Source organism: Equus caballus, chromosome 5 (assembly GCF_041296265.1).
Source record: "Equus caballus isolate H_3958 breed thoroughbred chromosome 5, TB-T2T, whole genome shotgun sequence".
Lineage (NCBI taxonomy): Eukaryota > Metazoa > Chordata > Mammalia > Perissodactyla > Equidae > Equus > Equus caballus.
The window spans coordinates 103,611,377-103,639,246 of record NC_091688.1 but is presented as its reverse complement, the minus strand read 5'-3'; the positions used below and the strand labels follow the sequence as shown (position 1 = coordinate 103,639,246).

The 27,870-nt window shown below is 42.3% G+C and overlaps 1 protein-coding gene across 11 annotated transcripts in view; it reads left to right on the top strand.

Moving 5' to 3' along the window:
• Window positions 1–27,870, top strand: part of PATJ (PATJ crumbs cell polarity complex component) — a 302,489-nt gene that overhangs the window by 97,474 nt on the left and 177,145 nt on the right. For all 11 annotated transcript variants that reach the window (XR_011438912.1, XR_011438911.1, XR_011438913.1 and 8 more), the window contains 6 exons: window positions 2,017–2,191; window positions 6,676–6,747; window positions 8,062–8,239; window positions 13,011–13,121; window positions 16,811–16,888; window positions 26,883–26,982. Coding sequence is in view for 8 of the 11 variants with exons in the window: in XM_070267562.1 (XP_070123663.1) it covers window positions 2,017–2,191; window positions 6,676–6,747; window positions 8,062–8,239; window positions 13,011–13,121; window positions 16,811–16,888; window positions 26,883–26,982 (714 nt within the window). In the remaining 3 variants the exon portion in view is untranslated. The remainder of the gene's footprint in view (window positions 1–2,016; window positions 2,192–6,675; window positions 6,748–8,061; window positions 8,240–13,010; window positions 13,122–16,810; window positions 16,889–26,882; window positions 26,983–27,870) is intronic.

Genomic DNA, 27,870 nt, shown 5'->3' with positions numbered 1-27,870 from the left:
TGTCTCTGCCCGCCCCTGCCTGGAGCGAGCCCTCAGGGACCTGGTGAATTGCTGTTGTCCACTGAGTCAGGCGCGTACCCTCCTTTGCACGCCTGTCGTGGGCTATACCTGAGCTTCTGGAAGGCAAGCCTTGTACCTGCTGATGTTGCTGAAGTGGGTGCTCATGAAACGTTTGAGTGGGAAGGTGGCACGCTGCTCACGGTGGGCATTCAACAGCTAATCAATTCCTTGCTGTCTTTTTTTTTCCTTCAGTTGCTGAGTGTGTAGCAACCCACGCTCCTTTTTGCTTGGATCTTTCTTGTCTTTATTTTGTTTACTATTCTGTTCTTGCCGTTCACGAACTATAAACCTTTTGAAAGTTCCCCCTTTCCTCTCCTGTAAGCATTGACATCCATTTATCCAGGAACATTTTCCTAAATTCCCTGCTTTTCTAGCCTTGTGCTCCTGTTGTGGCTGGTGCCCCACATCCACACGGCCCTTGAGGACCTGGTTTGTCACCCTGGCCCCTGGGTGAGCAGCTCGTGAAGTGTCAGGCTCTGGAGAGATGAGAAATGGTGCCTGAGCACCCCCAGGGGTCCAGGAGGAGGAGTGGGCCGAGGATCCTAGTGGCCCTTGTGGGAGCAGGTAATGGCAAGTTTTAACAAACTGCAGCAGCCTGTGAGACCCAACTGTAATGTAACAAGCTTCTGCTGCCAACATACTCGGATGGAAATGGCTCTGCAAAGAGCTGGTTCCTGTTCTTAAAACTCTGGTTTCAGGCCATTCCTGCCAGAATCTCGATCCCACCCCAGGTGCCTCCTCAGTGGGGAGGAGGCAGACAGGCAAAGCTTGCGCCGGGGGCAGTCATGTGGACTTAACTGCTCTACAGGAATGAGGGCGCAGTGGGTGGCAGTGAAGGGGGCCGGGGGATGGGGAAGGCAGGTGAGACGCCCTGGATGCACCTGAGCGTCGCAGTGATGCGCGCTCCTCTTCAGATGCCCCGCTGCGTTACCAGCCGATTAGATCCTGACTCAGGGTTTCTAGACAAGATAAAAAGCAGGAGCACTAGTGAGTTTACTAGAAAATCTGTTCAGTATAGAGAAATGGAGAGTTTAGGTGACGCTTCTAGGAAAAGTTTTGGAAGAGAGTCTGTAGATCATTTCTAATTTTCTGATAAGCCAGATCTCCAAATTATGCTATGAATGTATGGATTTAAGGAAGGCATTTGATACATAGTTCGTCGTATTTGTATAACATGATGAGGAAACATTGGCTGGGAATTTGTGATGGATTGGATATAATGGATGCTGGGGTGTATCTAAGAGTGGTTAATGGGCTGCACTCTGCCAGCATGGGTGCCGTCCCTGACCACGTGCCACAGGACTCTATCACAGCTCTGCCCTCGTTATTCTTTTTTCAATAAATGGGAAAAGGACACAGATGGCACGTCAGGTAAATTTGCACGTTCTAATTGGCAAAATCCCTTAGCCTGAGTTTCCTCATCTATAAAATATGGTTGTTAGCAGCTTTTCCCTCCAATTCATAGTTTGATGTGCGAATTAAATGAGATAACAAATGTAAAAGAATTCTGAAATTTATAAACAAAGCTCCTTTAAAAATCTGAGTGTTTTTATTTGGTTATTTGTTAATCTGTAGAATTATTTTTTAAATCAGTGAAATGTTGGAGTGCCCGTAATTGGGACAGTTTAGGTTGATAAAGGAAAATTAGTAGTAAGATTATAATACCATCATAAAGGGGATTTTTTCAGTAAATATTCATGTTGCTAAGAAGTCATCTTTTCAGTGAGTTAAAATTGTACTCTCTTCTACTGAGCAGACCCTATCCCCTTCCTTGCTTCATTTTTCTCCACAGTGCTTGTCGCCATCTGACGTACTACATATCTTACTCATTCGGTTTAATGTTAGTCTTCCACCTGCACAGGGCCTGCCCACAGTGGGTGCCCGTAGCTGTTTGTTGGTCGGGTGAAGGATAAATGTGAGCATCTTGTGTTCACTGTCGTCTGGCTTGCTCTTTAGGCATGATGATTCCAGATGATGTCCAGGCTCCTGGCTTGCTTGTTGAACTTCCTGCTGTGGCTCAAAGAAGGGAGCAAGAAGATCTGCCTTTATACCAACTCCCCAGGACCCGAGTTGTTTCCAAGGCCTCAGCATACACAGGAATCTTATCTTCTAGATATGCCACTGATACATGGTATGATACCATTTATCTTTGCTTTCGCATTATAAAATAGTTTTCTTTTTGCTTCTGTAGAAAAAAGGCATGATTATGGCAGAACGTTTGGAAAATACAGAAAATATTATGCATAAAATCCACCATATTAGACAGTTGCTATGAGAATTTCACATACTTAAAATTGAACCATATATACAATTTGTATTCTTGCAGTTGTGTGCCAAATGGATTACACAGAGTATTTGCTTAGAGAATGGGAGATTAGTTAAGAGTTTATTGTAACACCTTAGAGACGCACTTGAAGACAAGGAGGGGATGGATTTGAGTTTGAAAATCTATCAGAATTGGTGACTGGTAACATGTTGAGGGTGAGAGGAAGTAGTTGGAGATGCCTTGGGTTTCTGGACTGGGAAACTAGATGGATAGTCGGACCATTAATTCTTTGACACAGGATTATAGGAGCATGACCAGGTTGGAAAGGAAAACGATGCATTCAGCTTGGAACATGTTGAGGGTTGAGGCATCCACAGGAAAACAGTGAAGTGGAGTCAGTTGGATACATGATCCTGGGGTTAATGTTGAGGGCTCTCCTGACGTGGGTAATTGGGGGCAAGATCAAGTGTAAGAGAAACTTCTGGATTAGAATGGCCATCCAGGAGAAGCTCAAATAATAAGAGGAGGCTAGGTCCAAAAGTGGAGCCCTGCAGATTTGAGATTCTAACTGACTGAGCTATTGACCATGTTTAATCACAGTGCAAATTATAAAATCTGAGGTTAGAAATCTCGTTAAGGTTTTAAATACGTTTGTGCACGTTTACATCTTAATGTGTGCAGTAGAAGTATTTTACTTTCTCAGTTAAATTTTATTTGAGTTGAAAGGTGTATGCATTCACCAATGTAAAGTGACTACATTAATTTGTGTAGTTGCTCATCTCCTGTGACTCTGTTTCCAAAACTGATCACACTGTCTGGATAAGCTTTTGCAAGTTTTATCTCTCTCTGAGTGTGAAGTAATCTGAATAAAATGTGTGTATGCCAACTTCCTGAAGAAAGATAGTATGCTTTGAAAAAGTCAGTGAGTTTCTTCCAACATAATAATCCTTTTGTTACACACTTTTATCAGAGAAAAATTAAAATTTCCATATTCTAGACAGTGGTTTTTTTCTCCCCTTCTCTTAAGTTGTATGTGAGAGTCAGCAGTTTAAGAAATTTGGGGTTTTCATTTTTCTTAAATAGAAAACCGAATAGCCCATACTAATGTTAAAGCTTGGTTTCCATTCTATTCTAGGTTTTTTTAAATTGAAGAATTCCTATAATGATAGTGTACATGTACCATAATAAAAATACATATATTTTTTCTTAATGCCTGTTATGAACTGTTTTTGCTCACGACACTTCTGACACTAAATGCGTGAGTTTTTCACTCCACCCCACATCCAGTTGTCTAGACACTAAATAGCTGGGTGGTCTGCAAGTCAGTTCAGTTCCAACACTAACTACTCGGATTTAGTACAGACCCCACAGGGTGAGGGCTCAGTCCCACAAGACCGCTCTGACCTCTGATGCCAGTCACAAACCCCAGGCTGCCCACTGCACTTCTGACCGGCCAGCTGTAAGGTGGGAGTTCCCACGGCCCCTCCCTCAAGTTCAGTCATTCGCTAGGACGGCACTCAACACTCAGGAAAGCGCCTCACTTACTGTTACTGGTTTATTATGAAGGTGCAACTCAGGAAAACCAAATGGAAGAGAAGCAGAGGGTAAGTGTGGAGGGAATGTGGGGGATGCACAGCTTGCATGGCTTCTCTGGGCACATCTCCCTCCCAGCCAGTACATCAAGACCTTGATGCATTTTCCAGCCTGGAGGCTCGCCAAACCCTGTTGTTTAGGGGTTTTTATGGGGCCTCCACCACCTCCGCATGGTTGGTTACATCATTGGTCATTGGCGATTGGACTCAGTCTCCAGCCCCTCCCCTTCCCAGAGGTGAGAGTAGGGGTGGGGCTGAAAGTTTAGCTCTAATCCCACGTTTGGTTCCTCTGGCAGTAGCCCCCCTCCCCCCCCAAGCAGCGAGGGGCCCACCAAGGGTCACCTCATTAGCATAAACTCAGGTATGGTTGAAAGGAGCTTGTTAGGAATCACGAAAGGTGCTCCTGTCACCCCCATCCCTCGCGAAATTCCAAGGGTTTTGGAAGCTCTGTCAGGAACCAGGGACAAAAACTGAAGATTCATGTCTGATTATCACACCTGTCATGATTTGGGGTACAGGAAAGTGGAAGATGTAGAGGAGGAAGGTGTCGGTGTTGGGTTGGTTTTTAGTTTTCAGTCTTACTTCAGTTAATATTTATTTAAAGGGGAATTCTAAAACACCGCAGAGCGTGAAGATATTCCTTGCAGTAATGTCCATATTCCAAAAGACAGGGTATGATCTAAGTGCCTCGTATTTAGGATAACAGATAAATTAAATTATATCAGGATCATGGGCTAAGATGTTATTAAATAAAAACTGATGAAGATTATGATAATATGTAAAGAAAATTTTGATAAAAATTCAAGTAAAAAATTCATGAAGGAAACAAATATTGGTTGAGCCTCAGTTAAATGCCAGTCACATCTCGTTTAATCCTTGTTACTATTACATAGGATAATCAAAATGTGACAGTTTGTGCTATAATTACACCTAGCCGATAAACGTATATGCACATGTGCAAAAGTAATAATGTGATAGGACAAAGTGAAGACTTCACTTAAATTGGTGGAATCATGGTGTATTATTTAGAGATGGCAGTCAGCTGCTCAGAGACAGAAACCCCACTTAGTGTGGCTTAAGCAAACGGGTTAATTTTCTCTGTATAAACACTCCTGAAGCAGGTGGTCTGTCAGGGTTTCAACACCTTCTTCCTTTCTGCTCTGCTGTCCTTAAGGCCCTGCTTTAGTCCTCACGGTTTCTTCCTGGTTTTAAGATGGATGCATCACCACTCCTATCATCTCTGTCTTCTAGGCAAGAGGAAGGGAAGGGCACAGAGCAGACGGCTCCTGCCTGCTGATTCTCTCTCCATTTAATGAGTTTTCCTGGAAATCTCATCCAGGGACTTTTGCTTCCATATCCCTGATCAGAACTACGGTGCAGTTACCGTTAGCTGAAAGGAAGTCCAGAAAGTGTGTTTTTTCAAAGCCGGGCCTAATGCCACCTGGAATAAAGGGTTAGGTTGGTAGGAAGAAGGGGAGAGAAGATATTAGGTGAGAAACCAGGCCAGCTGTCTTCCCTGAGTGCTCTGCTGCTGTCCGTCCTGAGATAGACTGACCAAGGCGAGGAAGCCGTCTGGCAGTGGGCGAGACGTTACTGATCACTAGTCGTCCCAATTTCTTAACTGGTTCTTGGATTGTCTAGATCCTCTCAGTTTCTCCCCTTCACTCAGCCTTAGACCAGGCTATCCTAGAAAGTCTGTAGAGTGGCAAGTAGCGTAAGTGTTGCTGCTTTTTACAGGACTTATTTGAGAGTTCAGAGACAATGAAACATTGAAACTTAGTGCTGAAACAAAGATCTGGAGACCGTGAGGAGGTTGTGGGTATGTCTGAGCCTTCTCTGGGCCCCGGCTCCTCCTGTGGAAAGTGCACGAATATGACCTGCCGTGCTCACCGCCCAGGGGTTGGTGAGAACGAAATGTTAGGGGTGGTGCACACTCTTTTGTACAGAGTGCTACAGTTTACAGTACCAGAGGCAGCATTTCTTTGGTGGTCTATTCACACACCTATCTCATGGTGCAGGTGAGACTGGAGCTTAGAACTCCTGACTCCTCTTCTGGAGAACATACGGTAATGTCTCTGCCCTGTTAGACAGTACTCCTTTTCTAACTAACCCCTCTGTAATTCAGCATTTTCTGTTGTCCAGTTAAGCGGTTCCACACACTAACTGAACTTGGTGGGTGAAAGCGTCTGGTGGCAGGTGGGAGGATAGAGTGGATAACAGAAGAGAATCTCTCTGTAAACTGAAAAGTGCTTTGAAACTACGCAAGTATTCAAGGGATACAAATGACAGGGTTAGAGTGAAAGAACAGTCTAGAAAGAGGGGCCGTGTTTGCTGATTGTTTAGCCATGTCAGCTGTTTATGTTGGTTTATACTGGCTGTTCTCTCCTCTGGTCAATCATTACTAAGTTTTAAGGAATGTATTTTATAATATTTTATATGTTGATGGAAAAGCAAATGTGAAATTGTGCAAATCAAATAGATTTTAGCAACATAAAAATAGCATCTAGAGTGTTACCCATAAAATTGTTTATAATAATTCTCTGATTTTCTGGTGCTGGATATATGCTGAGTTGAATGTTAAAGCAATATATTTTTGCTTTGTATGGACAGTGAACCATTGATGTAAACATTTTTAAGGCTTAAAAATTAAGAACTATCTACATATAGATTGTGCCATTTCAGAACTTGCCAAGATCTTTTGGTAACAGGAGTGTGTCTTACATGTTGCGTGTGACTTTTCCCTCTCTCCCTCCTCAGTGAGTTACCTGAGAGAGAAGAAGGTGAAGGAGAGGAGACTCCAAACTTCAGCCACTGGGGTCCACCGAGAATGTATGTTTGCGACATCGCTGGCATTCTCATGAGGGGAACAAATCAGTTGCTCTTTGCTTCAATTTAGTAGCGACATTCAGTCATTCTCTAATGAAGGAGAAATTGTCATAATTCACATGTAGGCTGGCCTAAATTTTAGTTTCATTGTGTCTTATCCAGAGATTTTTAGCCAGCAAAATGACTATACCCGATATTAGGAAAATCTGTCTCACACTCTTTCCGGAGAAAGCAATTTGCGAACGTCCATCTAGGACAGTCACTGGCGGACTAAATCTGGTTATCACTGCGCCACCAAGCAGAGCAGACCAGGCTGCGCGGAATGCCGGAAAGCTGCTTTTCTTGTCATCAGCAGCAGTGGTTGAGGTTTCTGTGGTGTGTCAGCTTCTCTCTCCCTTCCTCCCCTGCCTTAGTCCAGTTTGTGCCTTGTTGGAGCTGACGGAATGTGCTGGGCCCCTCACCTTGGATCCTCTCGTAGCTTTGAGTAGTGACCAGGCTGCACTTTGTTAAGATTGTGAGAGTCTTCCTTGCGCTGCTCCCTGTGTTCTTCCTGCAGGATTAATCCCACCATGCCCACCCAGATTCTCTGGGTTTTTCTTACACTCCTGAGTTTTGTCTTAAAAACTCTTGGGAGCTGTTTTGTGAGCTACTTTTTTAATTTGAGTTAATTATTGGCCACATCTGTGCAGTTCGAGCAAAGTTCTTCATATTTTGAGGGGCAATTTTCGTTCCATACTTTCTTTTTTAAAACAATGTGGAGGAAGGAAGAAAAGAAAACCTTCCAGCATTAGGAGCAGATAAAGTCTTCCCTCCGCCTGGAGAACCACAGGCGGACCAGCAGACTGGGGAAGCAGTGTGGGCAGCCGGCCTCCCAGTGGCAAATTCATTCCATTCTGAGTCTGTGCTTTTTGCCAAAATGATGTGTGTGACTTTCTTGATTTTTCACTCATTTATTGTTTCCTTAATCGATTCTTCGCTGATGTTACGGCTGTAGATGAAGAGGACTCGCAACAGGTCGAGTGTGGTGGTAGGAGCTGGGACGTGAGGCCGTGCTAAATCCCTTAATATTAAGAGTTGTATTTACTGACTTAGCAGTCTGCCTTGTTCAGAATTTAAACTTTTACATATGTCGTGAATTTTTGATAATATAATTTTTGAACTGGGTACAATTTTTGTAACATTTATAAAAGTATATTTAGAAAATATATTTATATAAAATGGGTCACAAGGATATGGTACAAATTGAACACTTACAATGACAGTCCAACAAATTAAATTAACTCGTTCATGAGTGAATTTTGTTTTTTCTTTTTACAGTGTTGAGATTTTTAGAGAACCCAACGTGTCTCTTGGTATTAGCATTGTGGGTGGACAAACTGTGATAAAACGCCTGAAGAATGGAGAGGAGCTTAAAGGGATATTTATCAAGCAAGTTTTAGAAGACAGTCCAGCAGGAAAAACAAATGCTCTTAAAACTGGAGATAAAATACTAGAGGTAAATGATGTTAAAATTCTGTTTCTGTTTGAAACGTGCTGTAAGACAGTAAAATAATCATTTAGCCCGAAGTCCTTTCTGTGTTGTTGGGGTGTATGTGTGGGCAGTGGGTGTTTTATTTGGTGCCTTGGTTTGTGTGTTGTTTGCAGATGTTGTGAGGTTCTAGAGTTGGGGTGGTCGCATATAAAACGATACAACGAAAAGCCTCAGCTGACTGAAAAAAGCGGTTTCACGATTTAACAGAGTGAGACGTGGCAGGCCTCGTGCTTCTCCCGGTCTTAACAAGCTCTAACGTTTTTAAGTTTGTGTCAGTGGGACAGCCGTGCTCGTCCTCCCAGAGTGGACCCTGGCAGTCAAAGACTCCAGTGGGGCCTGGGGGAATCCGTCTTCACATGCCGTAGGCTTTGCCGAGAGGAGTTCTAAGGGCCCGTCAAGGCACTGAGAATGTCTTGAGGTCCGAATCTGATGCATTTCCTTGCATTGGGCTTATTGGATGACGCCATATTGAATATCTTCAGTCCAGAATCTGCTTGTTCGGGATTCGTGCTTTATGATGCTAAACGTCAGCTGTGGTGTTTTAGCTCCGAGAGAGGAACAGGAGCTCTGGAGGTCATGGGGTGAAGTCGAGACTGTCCTGTTTATTTTCTGTTTGTTCTTGGACAGATTATTAAGCCCACCTTATTCTCAGTTTCCAAATAAAATGGAAATGAGAATTTAAAACCCTTTGCTTCATAGTGAGGATTAAATCAAAGAATTGCATAAAACTGCTCTGTATATGCATGTTTTAGATTATATTTGTGTTTAAGAAATTTAAAAAAGACAAACATTTTAAACATACTGGGGATGTGTCCATGAGGAAAATGACCAAAAATCATGATAGTGGGGGAGAAGGACAACACACAATATAGTCACATGTAGAATGTCAGATTGTAGCGGGTAGCTATGGAGAAAAATAACAGGGAGGAGAATAAGGAAGACGGGTGGTGAAGGTGGCAGTTGCAATTAATGGATTTGTTAAGGAAGATGATATTGGGACAAGCAGGAAGTGAGAGCCAGCCGGAGGTTGTAGGGGGAAGAGGCTCGGGCAGACAGACCTGAGTGAAAGGTCTGAGGCCCGGCTTGCCTGGATGTGTGAGGGGAACAGAAGGAGGTCAGCGCTGCTCCGGTGGGTGGAGTGGACAAGAGAGGACTGAGAGGAGGACTGAGGGGACGGAGCCGCGCCCTGAGGAGCTGCATGGTCCTGACACCGGTGCGGTGGGACCAGGAGGAGGGGAGCGCGAGTTCTCTGCTAGGGTCGCTCTGGCCGCAGGGGCACGTGTGGTTTCCATTATTAAGCGTTTCCAGGGCAGGTTGTTTCCATTTCTTCATTTTGACCCTTAGTTGTGAATTTGAGTTGGTTTTACTTTTGTAGCAACATATAATTGGAGTTTGGTTTTTAAAATCTAAATTGATAATCTTCACCTAGTAAATAAGTGACGTTAATTGTTTTTATTTTGGTTACTGATATATCTGACCTTAAGTTTAAATGTGTGTTTTGTATTTTCTTTTATCTTTTTGCCCTTAACTTTCTATTTTGAAGTAATTATAGAGTGATAGGAAATCTCAAATAAATGCCCAGAGTCCCGTGGCCCTCCGTCTGCTCCCCGTGTTCCCCTCTTGCACAGCTATAGCACAACAGCAAAGCCAACATCCCCACGTGGGCACAGTGCACAGCCCGCGTTCAGGTCTCTCCAGTTGTGCGCACACTCACTGTGTGCGTGTGTGTAGCTCCAGTGTCATCTGTGCACCCTGCACGCCCAGCACCCCAATCAGGACACTGGGCTGTGTTGTCCCCGCACGGCTCCTGTGTCCCCTCTCTACAGCCACTGCCTTCCCTCCCCACAGCCCTAACCTCTGGCAGGCAGTCGTCTGTTTCTCCACGTCTATAATTATGTGATTTCACAATTGTCACATCGCTGTGACACATAATTTGTCGCAAATTATGCAGTATGTGTCTTTTCGAGATTGGCTTTTTTCATTCAGCATAATTGCGTGTAAGTTCATTCATTTGTGTCTAGCACCAGTTCACTCCTTTTTGTGGCTGAGTAGTATTCCATGGAGCCAACCGTTCAGCCACTGAAAGACATCTGTGCACGTTCCACCTCCTGGCTGTTGAGATTGAAGGCCCTGTAAACATCTGCACACAAGTTCCTGGGTGAAGTCTGTGTCCGTTTCTCGGGGTGAAAGCCCAGGAGTGCAGTGACCGCGCTGTGCTGAGTCCACTGTAGCTTTGAAAGCCACCATCGGACTCTCTTCCTCAGTGTCTGCTCCCTTTTCCACTCCCACCAGCCGCGTACGGATGATCCAGTTTCTCCACCAGCATCTGGTGTTGTCACCGTTTCCTTTCAGCGGTTCTGATGGCACGCAGCCATCTCTCGCTGTCATTTCAGTGTCTGTTTCCCTCGTGGCCGATGAGGAAGGACTCTCCTGTCTGCCTGGTCCTCTGCTCTGAGAAGTTTGTGTGTGTCTTCTGCCCGTTTTCTAATCAGATTGTTCATGGTTCTGTTTTTTTAAATTTCAGGGTTTTTTTTCCCTCAACTTTTTCTGCCATCAGTTGAATAGAAAACATTCTCTCGCTTCCACACCGTCACTTTCATGTCTACTGTTAAGAACCCACTGTTTTGTCTCAGATGTAATAATTTATATTTTTTCAAACTCACAGCAGACTTGAAATATTACGCTTTAATATGTAGAGTCATTTGTTTACTTTATTCCTGTGGAAAGTATTACTTGTTCTGTTTTTAAGTAAAGCTTAACAATCATTTCTCTTTGTCTTAAAACAATTGCATGAAGGATTTAGGTCCATATTAAGGAGAATTTTTTAAATACAAAGTTAGAGTTTAATTTTTTAAAATGGGTCTTCTGGCCACACTTTGGGTTGTAATTTTAAAGCTGAGAAACACTAAGACTATTTATTTTCCCATCGTACTGTGACGGAAGTCCATTTTGCCTGACTTCTGGACCTCAGTGGTCCCCGGTGCACACTGTGGAGTGCTGCACTGCGGAGACAAAGGCGATTATTCCTGGAACATGCAGTCCTTCTCATCTGGTCTCTACTTCTCTTGTTGAATGTTGTGAGGATTAGGTTTTTTCATAAGAAGCTTCGTCAAACTGTTGTGACAGCTTTTAAGCTTCACTTTAAAGTTTTTCTATGTTTTATTCATTTACTGTCCTGCACCTCTTTCCTCAGCTCAGATGGGAAGAGAGCTCTTATGGAGCGTTAAAATTTCCAGTGACGTCTGTTAGGATAAAGGCCGAGGTTCTTACCCCGGCCCGGTGGACTCTGCCCGATGGGCTGTGGCCCCTCCCTGACTCCACTCTGTCTCCCGCAGAGGCCCTGCCTTAGCCCTCTCCCACCACACGCTCCCGCCGCCTCCCATGGGGCCCCCGCTGCTCTGCCCTCTGTCCGCACTCTGCTCACATCAGTGACTGGTCACTCCCTTGCATGCACTCCCCACTCCTCTGAGCCTCTTTCCTTCACTGACCTTCTCTGGGAGAACCACATCCTGGTGAAATGCAGCTCTGCTTATGTCAGGGCTCTGGCGCGACTGGAGAAGATAACCAGCCATGCTCTCTAGTCTCCTTTTGAGTTCGTGACCACGCCTCAGGTGGGTCTCTGCTTCTGCCCTGCAGTTCTGGAATGCCTCCTCCTACTTCCGTAGGTAACTATTTCAAACCCCCTGCACCTTCTTCCTCAGTCTTAATCGCAGTTTATGGTCCTTTTTCTTGTTTCATTGATGAAACAGAAGCCCCTTGCTCCCACTGTGTACTAGATCTTTGTTCTGACTGTGTCTGTAACAGCAAATGAACTTCTGCCTAAAGCCGGTCTCTGACCCGTGTGGTCGAAGTCCTTCCCTCTTCCCCATCTGAGGGTTTGCTCCTCCAGTTGTCCCTTCTCTCTCTCTCGTCCATTTTCCTCTCCGCGACATCATTACTGCTGTAACATCTCCCATCTGAAAAACAGACACCAGCCTTGATGCCGCATCCCTCTCCACCTGCATTCCTATTTCTTTTGTTTCTTTATGGCAAAATAGTATTCACAAATTGTCGCTGTGCACTGACCATAAGCCACCCCAGCATTGACCAAGGCTTTGTTATGTTATCAGTTTGAGAAGTTGGTTCTGTTAAGTATGCTTGGTGAATACAGAATGCTCTTAGAGATAATGGGCGTGTTCACAAGTCAGGTTCTCTGAGATTTGAATAGTAGGAGCTGTTTATACTTACGTTTATTGAACACAGAAGACTTTTAGTAAAAGATCTTATGGATGTTTCCATACTTCTTTTTTTAACATAATTTGAGAAATGTTAAACTGCTCAGTTGTGATAATGGGCAATTTGCTTGACACATGAGCGACCCCCGGTGACTCCCTGCCCCCACTCAGCATTAGGTGCTCAATTAGGGGCAGAGGTGACATTACAAGCTCAGAAGCTTCTTAAGGTTCTGGTACTGACTGAGCTGCCTTTTGGATAATTATATTTAGCCGGGGCCGTTGTTATTAAGATCTTTGTCTTACCTGCTTTTCTTGAAGGTGAAGCATTATTTTCCTTAAACATACCTTCCTAAAAGAGAAAGCTTTTTATGGGCCAATCTTACTGTTTTCTGGCTTTGTTCTGACTCGTTGGACCCTGGCTGTTCTCATATATGTGCATAGATAATACACGTGACCTTTGAATTGACCTCTCCACAGTATCTCCGGCTTTCTAATTGAAATAAATTCCTTCTGTGCTTTAGGTGTCTGGAGTAGATCTGCAGAACGCCTCACACAGAGAAGCAGTTGAGGCCATTCAGAATGCAGGAAACCCGGTGGTGTTCGTTGTGCAGAGCCTGTCACCCACTCCAAGAGTAAGCTTTTATTCCTGTTTTCAAAAAGGTTAAAAATATCCTCTATATCTGTGGGCCAAGCTTTTACCTCCAAGTACTTTTCCACGTATTTTCACTGTTACTCTCCTATTGCCTAGAAAAAGCATTAGCTTCATAAAAATTTAGTTATGAACTTCAGTTTCCCCTTTTTTCTCTGATTTTGAGCTCCTGGTCAAATCTGAGTAGTTCCTGTGTGCATTGGTTTAGCTCACAGGCTGTGGGGTCAAGCAGACCTGCTCTCCATTCCTGAGTCCCTGATTACCAGCTTTGCTACTTTGGAGGCAACTTACTTAACTTTTCTGAGCCAGTTACTTTGTTTACAAATATGTTGAACATAAAGAGGGTCAGGTATAAAAACATCCTAGAAGTACTCTCACACATTCTGTATATTTGTTAAAGCATGCGAAAACACAAACATGTTGTAGTAGATAGCAATATCTAATCATGAAATTTCTTTCTGTAATAAATTACCCTTTTGGTGTGGAATTAGAACTCTGACATGCAGATGTCAGCAGCAGGATATGGCTTTTATATTGCAATGTGCAGCAGAAATAGCACCCTTCAGCCCTGTAACTGGAAGCTGAAATGTTTATTTTTCTTTACTTTATGATGGAAGACAGCCGTTCAAAACATAGGTACTTTTGAACAGTAGAAAAACTGCATATTTAAGAAAAATTGGCTTTTTAATATAGTAATGCAGTGCTTTTCAACCTTCTGTATGTCGAGGCACGTAGAAAATAGTATTCATATGGCAAACCAGGCAGATAGGGGCTTGGCTGCCCTGAGGGCGGGGCCTGGACGTGATATTCCCACTGCCTCCTAGGCTGCCTGCACCCAGCAGGCTGTGGCCTCACCCCGTTAGAGTGGCTGCTGTGGTGCATGGTGTTGCAGCACAGTCCCCAGCAGTCTTGGCACTGTGCTTACACCATCCAGACTAATTGAGAGAGGTGACCTGAATGAAGTCTTCTCATTTTCATGCGATTTGAAATTCAAGATATTTTGGAATTCACTTTTTAACTCTTATTACATTGAGGAAGTAATTGAGGCCATCACTGGAAACTGAGTTCAGTAGGAAAATTGGCCAGATTCTTCCTTGCCAAATGATACTTCCGAAGAAACAGTTTTGAGCTAGAATGAGACAATCAAAGTATACATTTATGTGGCCACTTGTGAATGCCCTGCCTAAAAACACTCAAAGCGTTTAAGTGGATTATAAAGTCCAGCAAAAAGGCCAAGCTTTCAGACCAGCCTTTGCAGGTGAGCTGAGCTGGAAATTTCCACTTGGATGACCTAGAGTGCAGTTTCTTTCAACTGTTGAGACCAGGAAAGTCTCAGCGTCATGCCACGTCCAAGTCACCGTCCCCGTGTGGCCTGAGAGGCTGCCATGCTGTGCATCGGCTCCGTGGAGCACCGAGCTGTCTGTGGGCCCCGCCGAGGGCACATCAGGTGATGGCGTCGGTTGCTCTGACCGTGCTTGTTCCATTTTTTAGCACAAAGTGATTCCTGTTGAATGAGACCATGAAAGGAATCTGGTTTCATATCTTTGCAAAATGGTGCTCTCTTCAGCTCACTTATTGTCGCAAGTGGTATTGATCATCACAGGAATAGAAAACATAGCCAGATGCTTGATCGTTTTACCAGTTTACATTAAACTTTGAGACATTCCTCTGAACCCCGGAAGAAGTCATTTCCTAATGTCGGGCCCATCAAAGGCCCTATGTCTGAACGTGCCTCTGGTCGCATGGAAGTTCTCATCAACACCATGAATTGAGTGGTGGTGTTTATATTGGTACTTTTTTCTTTGATTTGTATTTTATTTTTTTTACGTTTGTGCTTTTAACAGATGCTTTAGGAATACCGCCAATACGTTACCTTTTTAAGCTTTTTCTCCTGAATTTCTCAAATGTTTTCAGCATGCTAGAACGAAATGTGTGTATCCACTTAGACTTCCTTGCCAGATGCTTATCTGAGAGCAGAACCCATGATTTATACTGACTCCTCTGTAGTTTCTAGGCCAAGGTAATTTTTTCCACTTAATAGTATAACTACATTTCACAGTAGCGTCACATTTTTTTTCATATTCAAAAACAAACCCTTTTGGAATTGGGGTCATCCCTTCAGTTCACTAAATTTATTATCATGTGTTTCTTTTTTCTGTGTTTCATTTTTCCTTCCCTACTATCATTGTTTCATAATCACATCTAATTTTTCTTGACACATGTACATTTTGCATATTAATCATATACAAATCTATTTTTCACTTTCACAAAGAAGATGCAGTCTTCCTGGTGAGCCTTTTGTCTTCCAAATTTTGCTAACACTATGTGTATGGAAATATATTTCTCTGCTATTCGAAAAACAAACAGTGTAACCGTATGAATGGCAACTGACATTTTGTCGCAACCCAGAGCTTCTGCTCCTCAGCGTCAGCTGGTTTTTCTCTGGGAGAAAGCAGGTCCAATGGAGGAAGATATTCCGACTTGTGAGAGAGGCAGTGTTTTGTTTTATTTTAAGATTCTTCAGGGTAAGAAACACATGCCTATAGACCCAACCATTTTTGAACCCTGCCTTAGGTTGTCGTGTGTATTAGATAGAGAAGTAAATATCAAGTTCACATGGGAAGCAGTGAATATATGTTGTTGTATGATTGCTATTGTTTTACTTAAATGAAGCATTTCTGAGACTTTCTCATTTAGTCCAAAATTAATTTCATTCTTTAGAGTTTCTATTAAAAGTGAAAAAAATTAATCTTAAATATCATTTAGAGAGAAGCATATTTTGGTTTTGTTTTTTAAATTTTCTCTGGGCAGGCGGTTCTTTTAATGTTCTGAGAAATGAAATTTGTTTTTTCTTTTAATCTTCATGTCTCTCATCACATTTTATGCCAAGATTATTTGTCTTAACTATTTGAAGATCCTTAAAAAATCAGTAAAAATTTTACATTTTCTTAAGATGTTTCATCGGCGGTTGTACAAAAAGAAATGAGTCAAAAGTCTGCTGTTGGCACCATTCAGAATTAAAATTATTTCTATGGAATTGAACTGCTTCACTCATGTATAAACGTTTACTGAGGCAGCTGTGTGAGGCTCTCTCGAGCAGCAGGGGGATGGTGATGCTAACACTGAGTCCCAGCTCCCGCTGAGCTCTCCTCCGTGGTGTCACAGCACACAGTTCATCCAGATGCTAGCAGTGAGTGTGAGCTATTCACTGAGCGTGCGCAGTGTGCTAGATAACGTGCCGGAGCAGTGAAGAATAAGGTAAGTCTGTCAAATAATGGGGCATCCCACATTCTAGGAATTAGGTCACTCCTAAAACTAGATTTTGCAAAATGAGATGTTTGGGTGACGATCCTCACTGTGACCTTCTTTGTAGTCGTGTTCATCTTCACTTTCTGGATCTACGCACACATAAGCTTGTGACTTTGTTGCCCCTTGATGGTCCACACACACACACACGTGTGCGTGCACACACGCAGTATTTCAAGTTGTATAGCTTGCCAGATTTTCCAAGTTGTGTTGTTCCTGGAGTTGTACTTCATGTCTTTACTATTTAGATGAAGTCAGAGAGTTAGTTAAGTAAAATTTTAACTGTTTAAAAAAATACATTGAGAAATGTAATGATCGTGACATTTAAATGTTTTCCTCCTCCCCCCGCCCCTTTTGGGGTGGTAGGTCATTCCTAGTGTCCATAACAAGGCCAACAAAATCGCTAATAACCAGGATGAAGACACTCAAGAAAAAAAAGAAAAGGTAACTTGAACCTCTGAAGCTTTTCAAAAGTGTGTTTAGTTTCTTTTGCACATCTAAGCTGTGTTACTAAGAGTGTCAGGGTAGAGCTACTATATTTATCGTATTTCCTTTATGTGAACACGGCTGATTCTGGCCGGGATGAAGGCCAGGAACGCAGTGAAGCGCAGGTGTGAAATGTTGCGAAGTGCCGGTCAGCCATGGCCGTCCTCTCTCTCTTCAGACGGCTGGATGTCTCTCTATTCCCAGAAACGCCCCTCACACGTGGGAGTCTCTGAGACTTTGATCTTTCTGTTCTCTCATCCTCGAAGTCCATTCCCACATGGCTCTTGCTTTTCGTCCTCCTTCTCATTTATTCCTGTCATTACTTCTATCAAACATGGTGGAGGTCTTAGCAGATATAATGAAACAGGAAAAAGAACGATTGGAGAGGAAAAAGCAAAACTGCCTTTATCCGAAGTGGGTATTAGTACTTATATAGAAAATCCAGAAATAAAGATTGACATATATAGTATTAGAATTTGAGATTCATGTTCTTATTAAAAATACTCTTTACATATTTAGGGATCACATACATGAAGACGTTAGAAAGTTCTGCATGAAATATTCAATAAGGTTATCTTCAGGTGGCAGGTTTATGAAAGATTTAATTTTTTTATTTTAGTGTTTTGATTTTCCCAGTGTTCTGGATTGGATTATTTTATAAAAGACTAAGAGAATAATGTTACAAGATGTCAAATAAATATATAAAAGTCAATTTTATGTCTACACCCTAGCAACACAAGAAAATGCAATTTAAAAATATTTAAAAGCAACACAAAATATAAGAATATCTAGGAATAAAGTAAACCAAAGATTTATAGTACTTTTTTCAAGAAAATTATGAAAATTGAAAGAAATAAAAGACTAATAAATCCTAAAACGGTGTATAAAAGGTATACCATGTTAACGGTTAAGAAGGCTCAATATCATAAAAAGGTAAATTTTTTCTAGATTAATCTTAGATTCGACACAATTCCAATCAAAATCCCCAAAGAGGTTTTTTGGTGGAATTTGACAAGCTAATTCTAAAATTTATATGAAAAAGAAAAAGGACACAAATAGGCAAGACACGTTGCAACAAGGTTCCTTATGAGGCCTCCACATCTAGCTGTGCAGCGTCTGTGCTGGGACAGACACACGGCCCAGAGAGCGCTCAGACAGACACCTGACAGCGAGCTGGGACACAGGGCCTGCTGCAAGCCATCTGGCGCAAGAGGGCCCGGTTTCAACAGGGGACAACTGGTCATCCTTCCGGGAAAAAATGAAAGTCACCCCTCCTGACACCATATCCTAAGATAAATTTTAGATCAACTAATTCTGCTAGAACAGAGGTGGGGAGACAGGAGTGGGTGGTTACTTCTGATGGACGGCAAGGAAGGTTTTCTCAGTAGAGATGACTTTTCGGCCTTTTCCTTCTGATAGTTAAGAAATTGCTTTTATTATTTCACCATTGAATCTGATGTGTGCTGGGGGGTGTTTGTAGATAATCCTTCGGGTTAAAGAGGTATGCCCTTTCATTCTTATTTTGCTAAGAGTTTTTATCGTGAATGGCATGGGCCATTGAATTTTATCAAATGTATTATCTACATTCACTGAAATAATGTGGGTGAGTACAAATTTTTTTTCTCCTTGAATCCCTTAATGTGGTAAATTACATTAACAGATTTTGTAATTTGAGCCAGTCTTGAATTAGACTTAATTTGGTCGTGATCTCTTTTGCCCGTGGCTGGTGTCATTGCTTTGGGGATGTTTGCCTCTGTGGTCAGCAGTGAGGCTGGCCCAGGACTTTTCTGTCGTGTGCTGTTGTCTCTGGCTTTGGTTATCCGAGGCTCCCGCACTGACGAGAAGTAGTGCTTCTTCTCTTGAGTTCTCTGAGCGTTTGAGTAGGATGGTGATTAGCTGTTCATTAAATGTTTGGTCGCTCACCTGGGAAGCCGTCGTGGGCCCGTGTTTCCTATATGGGAAAAGTCTAAAACCCTGAGTCAGTTCTTTGACAGTTAGTGAACTGTTCAGATTTCCTGCTTCTCCCAGAGTCAGTTTCGGTTGCTGGCTCTTTTCTAGGAGTGTTGACGTCGTCTAGTTTTTCATGTTTATTGGCGTAAAGTTATTTGTGTGTTCTCTTCACTCGTGTTATCTCTGCTCCAGCCAGAGTAGTTGTTTTTCATTCTGAATCTACTTTATTATTTTAATTTTTCTTTTTCTTAATTAATCTTGAATGTAATTTCCCATTTAACTCGTCTTTTTGAAGAATTATCTTTTGAACTCTGTTAGTCTCCTCTATGTGTCTTGGTTCTGCTGACTTAGTTTTGTCTCATCTTTATGTCACTTAGCTTCTTTCTTTGGGTTTATTCTCCTGTTTCCCCCTAGTAATCTTTAGCTATTTGTAGGGTTTATTGATTTTTAGCCATTCTTCTTTTCAAAAATAATCATTTAAGACCATACATTTCCTTCTAAGTCCCGCTTTACCTGTGTCTCAGGATTGTAGGTTGAATTTCTGTTGTTTGGTACTAATTTTTTTTTTAGCTCCCCATAATATGGTTTCTTTTTTACCCAAGTTTATTTAGAAATGTAAATTTAAATTTCTATATTAATATTTTTTAAAAACTTATTACTGTTTTCTAACATACTTCAGTTATAATCAGAGATTCTGGTTTTTGTAATATTCTTTTACGTTAGTTGAGACTTTTTTATGGCCTAGCACATTGTCAGTTATTGTAAATGTATATTTGTGATTTAAGATAGCTATTATCTAGTGATAGATGGTGTAGGTTTTTATACCAAGTCATTAGGGAAAACTAATTAATTGAGTTATTCAGATATTCTTTGTACTAACTGATCCTTTTTTTGTCAGGGTAACCTAAAAGTCTCCCATTTTGATGGTAAAATTAATGTAGTTTTTCAGTTTCTATTTTACATTTTTTTAAGTTAATTTATTAGGTGTCCACAAGTTTAAAATTCTTATATCTTCCTCGGGCATTGATCCTTTATTAATATGTGGCATTCTCTGGGGACGCCTTCACATCTGTTCCGTCTAACATCACTGAAACAGTGTCGGCTCTCTCTTTGTGTTGGCCGGATATTAGGGGAATTTTTGAGCCGCAGTGAGCGCGTTCAGCTCTCAACCTGGTGAATCTGAGCTTGGAAGGAACTCTCCGGGAACACCTTTTCTTCTGCTTTAAGCCAAGGCCAAGGCCAGGAGATAACCCCGGCTGTCTTCCGTGATCAAGATCTTGGTCTTTTGGTTTTTAACTTCATTGTAGGTTTCACCTTGTTAAAGAAAATAAAAAGCTGGAACTGAGTTGAACGCTTGGCAGAACTTTGTTTACAGATGTGGACATGGGGCGCCCCCTTGGGAGGCTGAGGAAGGTTCTTGGACAGGGAAAGGAACAGGGCTGCTGACCATGTTATAGGGCCATCTGTTTTCACCTGGCTGCCACCTTCTTTGAGTCCCTTTCCTAATTGGAGATTCAGAGTAAAGATACAAAGTAGCATGACTGGGCCTTCAGGATTCTGTGGTCTGTTTTTGGCAACTGATGCTAAACACAGATCATGTGTAAGCTCTGGAGGCCGTGGTTCTGCTGCAGACGTGTGAGTGTGTGCAGATAGTGTGGAGGCCCTGGAAGGCCATGGTGCTGCTGCGGACGTGTGAGAGTGTGCAGATAGTGTGTAAGCTCTGGAGGCCGTGGTGCTGCTGCAGACGTGTGTGTGTGTGTGTGTGCAGATAGTGTGGAGGCTCTGGAAGGCCGTGGTTCTGCTGCAGACGTGTGAGTGTGTGCAGATAGTGTGGAAGCCCTGGAAGGCCGTGGTGCTGCTGCAGAAGTGTGAGTGTGCAGATAGTGTGGAGGCTCTGGAAGGCCGTGGTGCTGCTGCAGAAGTGTGAGAGTGTGCAGATTATGTGCAGGCTCTGGAAGGCCGTGGTGCTGCTGCAGACGTGTGAGTGTGTGCAGATAGTGTGGAAGCTCTGGAAGGGCGTGGTGCTGCTGCGGAAGTGTGATTGTGTGCAGATAGTGTGCAGGCTCTGGAAGGCCGTGGTGCTGCTGCAGAAGTGTGAGTGTGTGCAGATAGTGTGCAGGCTCTGGAAGGCCGTGGTGCTGCTGCAGAAGTGTGAGTGTGTGCAGATAGTGTGGAAGCTCTGGAAGCCGTGGTGCTGCTGCAGAAGTGTAAGTGTGTGCAGATAGTATGCAGGCTCTGGACGGCTGTGGTGCTGCTCCAGAGGTGTGAGAGTGTGCAGGCTGCAGGTCATTACTGTACCATTCTTCCCAGCGTTTTGGAGGAACAGCTTTCTTTGCTGGGACCGAGGTTGGGAGGGTGGTGGCCATGCTTCCTCCTCCTGCCTGGCTTGGCCTCCGGTGGAAGCTTGGGCCGGTTGAATCCCTGGCCTTCACTAGATGAAACAAGTAGAGACTGAATGATTACGTTCATGTAAATTCTAGGAGGTACAACCTGTAGTGCCAAAGGGTAGATTAGTAGTTGAGGAGAATGGGGTGCCAGGGGAAGGGCAGGAAGGAGGGTTAAGAAGAGGTACGAGGAAGCTTTGGTGTGATGGTTTTATTCATTATCTTGATTGTGGTGATGGATTCAGACTGTACACTTTAAGATGTGTGCAGGTTTTAAATGTCATTTGTATCTCAGTATACTGCAATGAAGCTTTTGCAGACAGACAGACATTCCCTGCCTCCTGGACTTGCATTCTAGTCAGGCATAGCAGACTATACAGCACTCAGCGGCTGCTACTTAATGCAGCTGGGGACAAGACATAAGACCCACAGGATGTGGCATCTGGAAGGGGCTGGAATGTGAGCCCCGTGAGAGCAGGGTCTCTTCTGTCCCACACCCACACTGTCCCAGGGCCCAGAACTCTGTCTGGGACCTGATGGGCACACAGTACATCCTTGATGAATGAATAAAGAATCCTGGAAACAAAACAAAACAACATCTCTGGTGTCATCACCAGGCATGGCATCTGTCCTCTGGGCAGCGCCACCTTCCAGTGCTCCCAGAGCCCCTGTACCTTCTTACTGGGGACTCATGGTTGTTTCTGGCCGCAGTCACATGTCACAAAAACACATTTTAGAAATTTAATCTGTCATTTTTATGAGGTTGGTTAGGGTTTTTCGGAATATGTAGTCTGTCCCGTCACTGGAATTTTGTCAATTCTTACGTTGATTCTGAGATCTGAACATTCGTCGTCTGTTTATTGGAAGCCTGTCGTGTGCCAGATACTGTGCGATGTTGTGGGGCTAGAACATCAGAGAGGAAATAGGGATCCACGTGGGGCTGCAGACAATAAACACACACAGATGAATAAACTGATTACTAATTTAATTGCTTTGGGGAACGAAGTAACGTAATTGATTCAGGAAAATTCCACATAAGATCCCAAGAAGGAAAAAGATGAATGTCTGATTCTTATCAACGTTGGCCTGTTCCATTAAACCAAATTGAATTTCAGTATATTTGAAGGATATTTGCATGCAAATAAAAAAAATCCAGTGTGAGCCCAGTAAAACCAGAAGTCAGTGTAAGTCTCTCCAGCTGAGTTCTTTGGTGTAGCGAACAACTAACCACTACCTTAATATTGCAACAGGAGAAGTCATCCTGGCATCCACATCTCCGATTATGTTTCAGTGGTTACAGGAAGTGCTTTACTCTATTGCTCTTCTCTGAAATTATATCCTACGTGCCAGGCATTAGACTACATTCTGCAATGACAAAGCACTTTCTCTCCAAGAGGCGCACAGATGAATGTGACAGGTAGGCAGGGAGAGCTTCCCAAAGCTGGGAGGTCAGGTGACGACTGCGCTGTTTCTGTAAAAATTATCTTTAGAAGTAATTCCCTTTATGTATTTTCTCCTCCAAGACATGGTCTCTAGAATTAGTGACAAGCAAAAAGAAGATAATAAAAATCATCTGAAACTCATTGCTAGTCGAGGTCTAGGCTAGAAATCTAAATTTTGGCGTGAGGTCATTCACATTAAAAAAAAGAGAGTGACTAAAAAACTGAAAAAAATCAATAAGCAGGTCTTGAATAAATGCCTGATTTTTCTTTTGTTTTCTCAGTTCAGTCTTTTCTGACCTATTTGCATCATGTAGGGTGTGAAACGATAGGCAATCGGGATTCTAGAAATACTAATATAACTGCAGGTTCGTAACGGCTCCATTGTGCTTTCTTTCTAATTTTTTCTTCAGCGGTATTTCACGTACTCTTTTTTCCTGAAGGAGTTGTGGCCACTACTCACGACTGGGAGATGTTAACTAGTAGACAAGCCGTCTTCTGTTATCTTTGTTTTCTTTTTAGGTGTTGCACAAATGCAAATGCTGTCTCCCACCAAACATAATAGTCCCTAAAATATAGTCATATTAAACTTATAAAAATGTATCTATTCCAACTGAGTACTTCGAATGAGAACACTTAATTTCATGTAAATTACACCTCAGCAAGGTTGATAGGGAGCCGACCTCTGTTCCAAGTGAAAGATCCGACCTCTATTCCAAGTGAAGGATCCGGGCGTGCTAGACTCTGGGGCTCAGGGGAACGCATGAAGGCATTTTGCAGAGGTCAGAGTGACCTTGAGACCTGTTGGCACTTGGAGTGTTGGAGGACGCATGCTGTCTGATCACTGTTAACAGCAGCAGATAATACAGCGTTCCACCGGTGCTGTTCCACAGCGTGCTGGGCCTTAGAACTGGCTGATGACTCTCAGGTTAATGTGTAAGTATGTGTGGTACTCTTACATATACGAATGTATGTGTGTGTGTCTACATGCATAGCACGTAGACGTGAGTATCATGCAACATTGGTATAAATGTTTTTATAGTCATATATTTGTTTTATACTCCACACCAATAAGACCAAGGAGATCAGGGAGAAAGTACAGCTGTTTCTAAATTAAAATGACCAAATCACTTTGATTTTGTGAATCTGGATTCTTGTATAAAAATGCTTCTGAGTTATTGGTTTCTGTGAAAAGTTTTGTTTTTTTTTTTAAATTAAAAGGCTGCACATCTAAAGTAATAGAAGTTTAGTTTCACTATTTTCTGGAAAACTATTATTAGGAATAATAGAGTTTATTAGACTTTTTCTATTAAAATTTTTATTTAAAGTTTATTAGAATTTAGAGACTATTAGATTTAAATAATGTTTATTAGTCCCTATAAACTAATCTGAAGGAAATTCTTTAGGGGACTTACATCTTGTTTGTTAATACCCTCTGAAGATATGAAAATATTTCACACTCACAGTGAGAGACAAGGGCTTTTCTCCATCTCAGATACATAGAGTGCTTTCAGCTTCTCTACAACTTGAGCCGTATGTCAGAAGTAGACACAGAAATGCAAAAGCCCACTGGTTTGTACATCAAAAAGCTGTTCTCTCAGTGGACCGAGGACACATTCTTGTACAGAAACACCAGCAGGCAAACAGAAAGACTGGCAAACGCATTCACTGTTGTTTCTCCACCGATAGAGAATAGATCCCTGTAGAACCAAGATCCTACTGAGTAGATTTGTCTGTTGGTTAGATTCAGTAGGTCCCTATAGAACCAACATGTGATAGAGTCTCATCATCTCAACAAATAGCACTCAACTGTCAGGACCATAAAAACAGACTCATTGGTTGCTGCTACTAACGACAAGTAATTTATTGCCCAAATGCAGATCAGAACCAAACTTGGCTTAGAATGAGAAACAAAAACTTAGAATTGGAAATAAAAAACAGAGAAACAGAGTCAAAAAGACAAAGTTCTGTTGCCACTGTGGATTTACTGTGGGAGCCGAGAAATCACATCTCTGGGCGTAACCGCTTGTGATTGCGTCTCAGACGCCACTGTTTAACTGGTTCTGGGAGCTGAGCTGTTTGAGCGTCGCAGTGGGACATCCGCACCTGACAAAGTGTGGTTTAAGGAGAAATGAACACATGACCTATAAAGTTATGCCAGGTCTGCAGGTGCCAAATCTCTATTTAACTCATTAACTAGGGAGCTAACCAGATGGTTAGCCTGGTTCAGAGAGAATTGGAGAGAGTGACATATTTATAACTGTTGAAAGAAAGAATGCTCAAGTAAGATCCCAATTTAGGTACAAAACTGGTTAATGCCTTACAGGGCAATAAAGCCGTAACCTTTGGAGTTATCCTTTCTACAGAACTAAAATAATTTGCATCTCTACCAGACAAAACTAATATGCAATGCTATTGGGGGAGAACCATTTGCATCATTGTCATTTTTCTAAAAGTTAGTACGTCAGGAGACCCGAGAAGCATGACTGACAAGCAGTGATTTACTCCTTCAGCAGATAGCTAAGAGAGGCCTCCTCTGTGCCAGGCACTGTCCTCGGAGCCGAGGATACCACACCGTCTGTGTTCTCAGCCCTCATGGAGACCATGTTCACCCAGCCTCCCTGTGTATCTCCTGCTCCAGCCTTCTCTGCCACGGAGAGCCTGGCCCTCCCTACACCCTTCTCTCAAGTGCAGGAGAAAGATGCCCAGACAGCTCGCAACGCACTTTCTGACTTTAGGGGGAACAAGACGTGAGTGTCCTGTCTTCTTTTTGAGAGTATTGGTAGAAGTTAAATCAGTTGCATGAGCAGCTTCCCCTTAAATATAACAGAAGTGCTATCAAAGAGGATTCATATCTCTTAATATTCTTTTAAAAGCTGCCTGTCTTTATTTACTGTCTTTGACCTAGAATGGTCTGGCTCTGAGGAAAAGGTTTACTGAAAAGAATTCATTTGCCTTTTTACTCTTCATTTAACTCACCTTTAAGGCTTTTCAAGCAAGAATTAAAGCAACACTGATCAAGTTTCTGAATCTTTTTGTTGCTTAATTAGCATTTTGTATTTGGCATCTTCTCTTCCTTCATCACTCTTGGATTTTCTCGATTTTTGGATTTTCTGCATATATATGAAATGCTGCTTTGGTTAAACATCATCTTAAATAAATTGGAGTGTGTGTTTTCCTTTATGGATTTTGAATAGTGTTTTCTATTTTGGAGGCATTTATTACATGCCTGCTTTCTGTAATGGACCAGTCGCTGTCCATTTGCTGAAGTGTATCCTGCTATTAGTGGTTTGGTCATATAAAGCATAATTGAATGTCCTGTGTTGAAATCCTGTGGCAGAACAAATCTTGACGCCGTTATTCTGGTATTTGCCGAGTGCTTGGGTATATCGGCTCCTATTCTTTTTAGCAGCTTGGATCTCTCCGTAGAGTTTGGCATGTTTTATTTTTCCCAGCGTTCAAGAAAATGTCTACATTACATGAAGGTAATCTTATCATAGAGTTTTGTTCTACTTTAAGTCAGTCTGTTTGAACTAAATGTTGCTGTGCTGTATCATTTGGTGTGTAAATTTAAAGAATACTTACACAGAAATACAAAAAGTATTCATCATAAAGAGTTCTTCCTTTTTTAAAACATTGAAATGTGTGTTGACTATCTACAGATTATGGATGAATAACTTCTCAGTTAGAAAAATCTTTATTTCATTTCAAATATTTTTTTAAGAATGAAATCTGTGCCTTCTACAATTGAATACAAAGTTTAAATGTTCTAGAATTAATACAGTGGGTGGCTTTTACGTTTAGGCTTATTTCGGAAATGTCTTTCATTTGGATTATGTGGTTAGTAACAAAGAAATAAAGCTTTAACAGTATAAAGAAAATATGTATAATTGGCTTTCTCACTGGGGAAAGGAGCGCACTCCTCTGAGCGGGTCAGCAGTCCTAAAAACTGTGCTTTTGAGTTCCTGTTTTTGTGTTGGTGTGTTTACCTCACGGAGTCACTTTTACGTAGTAGCATAAACAAAAGAGAATAAATTTTACTTGTTTTACAATCCTCGTGATGTGACTGAAGTTGGATACAGTCAAGATATCTACCGATCATCCTTCTACTCTGTTTGTCCTTGGGGAAGAGGATTGTGCTAAGGCAGTTAACCCTTCTCTCAAATTTTTCATCTCCAGAGGCGAGGAACTGCCCCTCCTCCGATGAAGCTGCCGCCTCCTTATAAGGCCCCATCTGATGACAGTGATGAAAATGAAGACGGAGACGTGTTTACCAACAGTGAGTTCCTTCTCATTATTCGAAGTGGGTGCAGAATTTATTAAATTGTACTTTAATGAGTGTTGCAGATTACCAAATACAATGCTCTGGGTTCTTAAAAAATGTGCAGGAACGTATGCTGAAAAAGAAAATCTACGTCTCCATAACTTTGGTGACTTTATCTCCCTAAGCTGCTCTCTTGACACTATGTAACACTAGAGTGAACAGCAAAGGCGCTGGGCGTACGCTATGTGATCTACACTCCCTCCTGGTCTTACGATTTGGTTGTGAATACAAAAGCACTAAGAAGTCCTTGAAACTGCAGCTTGACGCACAGTAACCTGGGTGGGATGTGGACGTGAGCTCTGGACTCGCCCTGCTCAGCTCTTGACTCACTCTGCTCAAGCATCCTCTTAGGATAGTGATGTTGCTCAACATCACGCAAAATCAGTGAAGGCCCCCAAGTCGTCCTTTCTCCTTTGGAATTGCTTTCGTGATTTTCTTTTGCATTAGCTGTGTCAAATATACGTTCATATGTATATTTAATGGAGGCTTTATTTAAAAGAATTTGGATTTCTTTTATGCGTGGAAAGTATACAGGGTTAGATCTGATTGCTGTTTTGCATGGAATTTCTTTTTGGGGTGATGAAAATGTTCTAAAATTAGATTGTGATAATGGTTGTACAATTGTGAATATCCTAAAACCCACAGGATTATGTATTTAAATGGGTGAATTTTATGGCTTGTGAAACACATATCTTTTAAAAAATAATCTTTTTCCTTCTACAATATAGAAAAGGAGTTTGATATAGAAATTGAAAGAGTTAAAATCCTGGCTCCAGCACTTCCTAGCGTGTGACCTTACGCAAGCCGTGTTCCCCGGGACGATGGTCCGTCCTTCTCGGGCTT